Here is a 7929-nt window from a genome sequence, read left to right as displayed (position 1 = left end):
CACAGGCCCCACAGGCCACTAGCTATCTCAAATATTATTATTTATTTTGTTTTTATTATTCCTGGCTCAACGATTGGTTGAGGAGCCGACATGGAAAATCTTTTCAACGGTCTAAAAAAAAATTTGAACCAATTGCAGACTACTAATCAATCTGCTGTTTAAAAAATACACTGCATTATTGGATAAAAAAATGTTCACTAGTTTCCTAAACATGGTTCATGAAAAAACAGTAATGAACTACACTGGTGGCACCACGTCCGAGACGAACACCATGTTCATCCAAAACTTGATTGGATAGGTCCATCATGCGACTTGTAATGCCAGTCTGGAAGCACGTCAGATTACACCAATTGATAAGAAAAGGATTCCCTACAACGCTACAGAGTAACAGTTAACTATCAACTATTGAAATCTCGCCACGTGTAAATTTGGTGGTTTCTAACTGGTGATGCAAACGACAGGAATAGCAGCGGATATTTCATCTAGGGCTTCGCAACTTGCACTCTATTCTTATTCTCCTGCAGAGACTCACTATTAAATAATTAAATATGTACCGATTCAAATTGGTGTGAAAATGACTCGCTACATAATTATATATAAAGATAAGGATACAGAGAAATTTATGATCTCTCTAGCCGTCAAATACATCTCCCCAGATAAACCATTTCGGCGATAGAGAAATAAAAGAGAGAGAGAGCAAGAGAAGAGAAGAGAAGAGAAGGAGAAATCTTAGATCCGACAAATCATTTCAATAGGTAATTGGAAAGGGTGATGTTTTCCTTTGATTTTGAGATCTCAATTTAGGTTTTGTTTCTTGCATATACTTCTATTAGATCTGATTGATTTGGGGGCTATTCCTCAAATTTTGCGATTTGGATTAGATGTAGTATTTCTTTTTTTTTTTGTTCTTTCTTTTAATCTGCTGTTGTTATTTATTAGTCATAGCAGATAATCCAGGAATCAGAAATTGATTTTTTTACTGGTAGACCAGGAATCAGAAACTGTTATTCCTGATATTAGATCTGTAGATTCTGCAGTATATTCTCCTTAAATCCAAATTGCATGTTTTTGTCAAATTAACAGCATTTTATTCTGATTACAGTTTGATAAGATTTTTATTCTGCCTATTGTAACTGTTCTTGGAATTACAGTTCAAGTAATCTTATAAAAAGATGTTGTTATTTTACCAGTATATAAGAGAAAATGTCGCCAGCTGCTGAGCTTTCCCGTGATGAGAATGTCTACATGGCCAAGCTTGCTGAGCAAGCTGAGAGGTATGAGGAAATGGTAGAGTTCATGGAGAAGGTGGCAAAGACAGTAGATGTGGAGGAATTGACAGTGGAGGAGCGCAACTTGCTGTCAGTGGCTTACAAAAATGTCATCGGGGCCCGCCGTGCCAGCTGGCGCATCATCTCCTCAATTGAACAGAAGGAGGAGAGCCGTGGCAATGAAGAGCGTGTCACTATCATCAAGGAATACAGGTACTGTTATAAAGGGGACCCACTGCCATAGATTCATTTATTAATACTGGGTTACATGAATTCATATCACCTAATGTAACAGAATATATCTGCTTAGATTCGGATGATCTGATCAGAATCCACATGGATTTTAAAGTGAGCAAAAGAAATATTTGTAATTTTGTTCGTACCAGTACCATTTTCCTTGGTTTGTACCATTTGTGGACCCACTGGCAGAGAAATACTTGGTTACATGGCACCAGGTCGGTTCAGATCGGTTGTTTGGCCTTTGAAAATGAAGATTTTGATCCATAGTAGGGACTACTGTGTGCTATGCATAGTACCATAGCCTCAATCAGAAATATTTGAAATTTTGTTCATACATGTACCATTTATCAGTGGTTTTTTAAAATGGGAACAATAAAATTGTAGGGGGAAGATTGAAGCGGAGTTGAGCAAAATATGCGACGGCATTTTGGGGCTTCTTGATTCTCACCTTGTGCCTTCTTCGGCCAGCGCTGAGTCTAAGGTTTTTTACCTCAAAATGAAGGGTGACTACCACAGGTTCTCTCTCTCTCTCTCTCTAGAGTTTGGTTTGTTTGGTTTAATTGAAAAAAGAGTGATTAAATTTCAGAAGGTCAAAACTCAACACATATACAAATACATTTAATAATTATCAAAATAAATATCAAGATATTTAATATACCAGATGAACTGAAATAAGAGAGATTAAACTGAACCAAATATAAAAAAACCAAAGTAATATAAGAATTCAACTGAACCATCATTTAATCCAAAATTTGTTGGTTCGGTTGAAAACCAAATAAACCGGATCCAATGAAAATCCCTATCTCTTTCTTCATCTCTAATGAAACTTATCTACCGGGAACAGGTACTTGGCTGAGTTCAAAACGGGTGCGGAGAGAAAAGATGCAGCTGAGAACACCATGTTAGCTTACAAGGCTGCTCAGGTATATCATCCTTCCTTCCTTACCATCTCATACCAGTATCAGTTTGAAATGATACCAGTATTTTGCTAATCCCGTTTTTATGTGCACTTAGGATATTGCACTTGCTGAACTGGCACCAACTCACCCAATCAGACTGGGTCTAGCACTCAACTTCTCTGTTTTCTACTATGAAATCCTCAACTCACCTGACCGTGCATGCAATCTTGCTAAACAGGTACTTTACTTATTACTCAATTCTATTTATTCTTTTTGAGTTAAATCTGTTTAGTTTACCGTTCTAGATTTTTTTTTTTTTTTCAAATTGTAGGCATTCGATGAGGCAATTTCAGAACTGGATACCTTGAGTGAAGAATCATACAAGGATAGCACTCTCATAATGCAACTTCTCCGGGATAACCTTACTCTCTGGACCTCTGACCTCTCTGTATGTTACCCCTCTCTTCTCTCTCTCTCTCTCTCTATCTCTCTCTATAAGAAAATGAACCATTTGTTCAAATTCCTCAATTTTAACAAAAAAATTGTTTCAGGAGGATGTCGGTGACGAGATCAAGGAAGCAGCACCGAAAGCTGATGGGCAGTAAAAAGGATTGGTTTGAATGAAATCTCTCTCCAATGTTTGCCTTAGGATGAAAGTATGAAACAAAAAAAAATGCAAAAAAAAAATGAGAAATGTTATTGTTGGTGTTTCTGGTTTTTCTGGTAATTTTAGTTTGTGCTAGTTGAAATTGAAATATCTGCTTGGTTGGTATGTGAATTATTGTTTGTAATCCATACTTCTTGGGTTACTTGTGTGCAAAGTTGATGTTTCGTTTTTACCTAGATTTTTGGGCCTTTTTGGGCTGTTCCTATTTGCTCTTTATATGTGGGCTGCATGAAGTGAAATTACTCTGTTAAAATCTTACCACATTTTAGGGTTCTTTGTGTTTCTGCTGTGATTCAACACAGGATTGCTAATTATAACAAGTCTAATTCCTGATTGGTGCCATTAAGAACTAATTAGGGATTAAAGTAATTAAAATAACAAATTGAAATTTTTAGTATAAACGTCTCTATTTTTTTTATGGCTAATAATGTTCCTTAATTTTGGAATTCACGGAGATTAAAAGGGATAAAAAAATGAACTAAGTTGAAAATTAACATTAAGTAGAATAATACATATTTCAATCTATCATTTCATCTCAGATCAACTAACTTAACATTGAATCTATAATCCCAGTTCAAGCAATTAATTCTCTATTTTATTCTTTCATTTTATTAACCTAAAAGAGGGGAACAAAAAAAACCCCATCAGATAAAAAAGAAAATGGGGGATATATATTGACACGAGAATTTTTACTTCATGCAGTGCATGGACGAACTAAAGCAGCACTGGAAATGACTCCTGCGCTGTATAAAGAAAAATCTACTCTGTCGATATCTTTACCCAGAAAGGGGAAAATAACCCATCAGAGAAAAAAGGGGGGGGGTCAATATATTAACACAGCAATCTTTACTTCGTGCAGTGTTAGGACAAAATAACTCCGCTGCAAAAGGCTAAAACCTGCTCTGTCGATATCTTAACCCAAAATATGACACCAGATTTAAACTTTTATATTTCTCTCTGGAGAAAAAAGAAGAAGAAAATATTTACCCATAAAACGGACTAGATTTCATTTAATGACATCTAGAGTCTAGACGGACAAGAATTCATCATCTCCATTTCGCACGAATCTCAGAGCATCCGGTTCTATGCTCTGTACGAGGGACGAGAGATAATCTATGACCTCTTTATCGTACAATTGCTTCTTCTCCATTATCTCGCGATATTGTCGGGCTTCTCTCTCAACCAACGCTTTCTCGCTCTGTAATCGCGATATCTTCGCCATGGCCTCCTCTGACGCCCAAGCCGATGCTTCTCTTTCTCTCTCCAGTTCCTTCATTGCCTCCTCCTTCTCCTTTCTTTCTCTTCTCAGCTTCTTTCTCAGCTCCATCACCTCTTTATCTCTCCCCGATTTCAGCTTCAAAGATTGCATCTTTGATCCGCAAAATGCACACAAACCACCATTTGAACACAACCCATTTCCGATTTGAGTTAGCTTTCCCCAAATCAGAAAGAAATTTCTCCGGAATTGATCGCACCTCAGACTTAGATGCCGTATTGATAAACCCAAAATCAAGAGACACGAAATGACGCACAGATTGTATGGCAGGATGAAGGTGCAGAGAAGAGAGAAAAAAATTTCTTTAAAACCAAAGCTAAGGTTTTGAATCAGACTCATTTGAGGAAGGAAACGATTCGAGCGAAGCATTGCTCTGTTTTTTTGTGTGTGTGTTTGTGTGTGTGGGTTTTGTTTTGTTGCGTGACTCAAGTGAATTTTGAAGGGGTTTTAGGAGATGGAAGGTGTAAATAGTAAGATAATCTTATCACTTATCTACAAATGAGATTCTGATTCTATTGGAGGAGATGGGGATTGTTTATTTCGTGTTTTCTGTAATAGTTTGTGTCGCGAATTATAAAGAACTTAACTTTTTCTGGGGCCGACTGTACAGAGACTTGTTACAGTAGCATTCTCCTTTCCGAAAAGTTCTTACTTTCCCCTCCATTTGTGTATGAAACGGATATGTTAGGTGATTCTTGTCTGGTCCAAGATTAGGTGATTAAAGAGAGAATGGTTATCTCTCGCTATACTGACTGGAGGGGAAATTCTTTTACTAATAAAACCCAGATCCAGATATTAATTTCATACAATGAATCTCTGAATCTAGACACACTAAGGCTCATAAAATAAGAAAATGACACATCTGTCTTCTCTAATGCCTGCTTTGTTCTTATCTGCAATTTTTAATTTCTCTGTTTGAATAGAATTGTGTTTTTATTTTATTTTATATTATGCAGTAGAAAATTTTGTCATTCATCTAACAACTTAGATTTATTACAGAATTTGTATCAAAGTATTACATTAATATTACTCACACATAAAATATTAAAACATATCGAAGTTATATTATTATTATCAATTCTTTTTTTTGCTTAATTCGAAAATGTCAAACATTTTTAAAACTATAGAGCAACTTAATTAAGAGTTACAATGTACAAGTGTTTCAAGATTAATTTTCTGACATTAATAAATAAATAAATAAATATATGACATAACACACTTAATTTTTGCAAATAATAGAAATGCTGACATTAATTGTCATCGTCCAAGCTAAAATGTGATCCAAGCAAACTAACTTTTTATATTAAATTCGTTTATATTTTAATGCTATGAAAAAAATCGGGTGTTTGACATGTACTTGATTTTATATGAACAAATGCATCTTTGATTTGACTTTTTACCAAGCTTCTAAATAGCTAGTTATAGCGCCGCTATAGCGGTTTTGGACCCAGAAAGCTAAGCTACGGGCTAAAACTACGCTAATCAAGCTACGACCGCTATAGCGGTAATAGCGGTCCGCTATAGCGCGTAGCGGCAACAGCGGTCCGCTATGCTACATGAGTTATGATTTTGCAATTTTTTTTTTTCTGAAAACATGATTTTGCAATTTTAATGGGCCTTAATATCTAGATTGGTTTTTTTTTTGTTACTTTATTAAGCTATATCAATACAATGGAACATGTGCGGGCTATACCGCTATATCAATTAAATTTTGTATCATGCATTAATATATAGTAGTGGTATATTTTGAATATAAAATATATCGATAGTTTTTGAATTAGGGGTATTTTGAATGACAATTTGAACTTTGTATTGGTTTAATATGAATATTAGAACTTCTTAATTAATTTGATATTTTTTTTTCTTGATGAGACATTTTTACTATTAGTAGAAATATAAAATATAATTTTTGAAATAAAAAAATGCTATTTATAATAGCTTTCGCTATAGCTCCGCTATTCGCTAAAGCTTTTTTTTTTTGTCTCCCCGCTATACCGCTATAAACGCTATTTAGAAGCTTGCTTTTTACTGTAATTATAAAATGTGAAATTTGATGCGTTGGTTACACCTAATTAAGAATACATAATTAGGTGAAAGATGTGGTGTTTTATTCTCTTAAAAAAAATTGAGTTTAGATTCAATCACCGCCTTCTAACAAGAAGACAATTTTGCCCACGTGGTTAACCTTTTAATAAATGCCCGACTAAAGATATAAGTATAATAATAAAATAAATTCATATAGTGACATTGACACATACATATTAAATAATATAATATAAAAATAAATTTATGAATTATTCAAAAGTTTCTCCCACAAATATAATAAAACTACTCATTTTATCGACAAATGACAAAATATTTTTTTTTAAGGAGAGAAACATATAGCATTCCAATATTTAAAATTTTTGGACGATAAGTTTACTAAAATATTAAAAATATATAAATTTAGGGATTTTAATATCAAGTATTGCAAATATATAAAGAGGAGGGTTCAAATGCCTCCATTATTTGTGCCTCCATTTTTAAAAACTTAAATAACTCAAAATTTAAATTATAAATGTCAAAATAAAACCGTTAGGTGTGATCTATGTTATTTTCTCTATATGCTCATCTCCATTCTATTATTAAGCACATTGGGTGTTCGATCCGCCAACAGCTACGATTGAAAGATGAAACTTCGGATTTGATCTCAGTCCTTTAATTACATAATTTGTCTTCTTTTGAATAAATGCATATGTTTTATGTATAGAAGTCTAAATTTAGTTAAAAACATACCCACCACGTGTGCTGCCACACGATACGTTACAATTAAAATTGAACAAATTCTGAATTTTAGCGATATATTTATCTATTTTCATATTCCTCCTCTTCAATTGAGAAGACTTCACCTTACATTTTCTTATTTCTTTGTTTTCTTACTTCTTCTTCGTTTCTATACGGATCACAATAGAAATTAAATTTTTTTTTGTTTTCTAATTTCTCTTTCTTTGTTTCTATACATATTGGTGTGAGCAATTTAGAATATATTTCCAATATATAATATATCAATGTGTGTGTATGTATATTATAAATTGGAAATAAAGAAGTAGAATAATATAAATTGGAACGTGTGTGTGAATATATATTTCTCTTGTAATATGTGTGTCATATACTGTTACGTTATGAAATTTTTACAATTAAATTCGAATGATTTAAAAGAAAGAATCGATAAATCATGTTAATAAAATGGAAGTTTAAACCTTAATTAAGGTTCCCCTAAATAAGTAAGTTAATTGTGAATTGAAACCGCGTCGAAATTTCGAGATTTCGGAATTTTATAGCCCCAGTGCGGATTAGGTTGACCGCAGTGCGGGTGGAAGCCATCCGCAGTGGCTCAGGCTTTTTCTGGAATTTTGCCAAAAAAATGACTAAGTAGTGAGTGCGGGTGAGGGATCCGCAGTGCGGATGAGTTTAGCCGCACTCATGAATTTCTGTATTGCACTGAATTTTCCTGAAATCGGCTAAGTAGTGAGTGCGGATGAGGGTGAACCGCAGTGCGGATCAGGTTCATCCGCAGTAGGCTCGGACTTTTCCTGGATT

General features: G+C 34.2%; 1 protein-coding gene across 1 annotated transcript; it reads left to right on the top strand.

Annotated features, from left to right (window-relative positions):
- Positions 1-613: 613 nt before the first annotated feature.
- Positions 614-3228, top strand: LOC144561010 (14-3-3-like protein GF14-E). The gene is made up of 7 exons (XM_078310232.1): positions 614-755; positions 1191-1481; positions 1893-2024; positions 2353-2431; positions 2523-2645; positions 2739-2855; positions 2959-3228. Exons 2-7 carry the CDS (start codon positions 1204-1206, stop codon positions 3010-3012), a joined length of 783 nt encoding a protein of 260 aa, XP_078166358.1. The 5' UTR covers positions 614-755; positions 1191-1203; the 3' UTR covers positions 3013-3228.
- The last annotated feature ends 4701 nt before the right edge of the window (positions 3229-7929 follow it).

This window comes from Carex rostrata, chromosome 10 (assembly GCF_964058835.1).
Source record: "Carex rostrata chromosome 10, lpCarRost1.2, whole genome shotgun sequence".
Taxonomy (NCBI): Eukaryota; Viridiplantae; Streptophyta; class Magnoliopsida; order Poales; family Cyperaceae; genus Carex; species Carex rostrata.
Note: the sequence above shows the minus strand (reverse complement) of the source record. Positions and strands in the feature narration are given on the sequence as shown.

Bases quoted from the DNA above. Each gene is read 5' to 3' on its own strand.
- LOC144561010 (XM_078310232.1), top strand. From the start codon at position 1,204: ATGTCGCCAGCTGCTGAGCTTTCCCGTGATGAGAATGTCTACATGGCC. The intron at 1,482-1,892 runs GTACTGTTATAA...ATAAAATTGTAG, and splicing joins ACTATCATCAAGGAATACAG to GGGGAAGATTGAAGCGGAGT. The intron at 2,432-2,522 runs GTATATCATCCT...ATGTGCACTTAG, and splicing joins TAGCTTACAAGGCTGCTCAG to GATATTGCACTTGCTGAACT.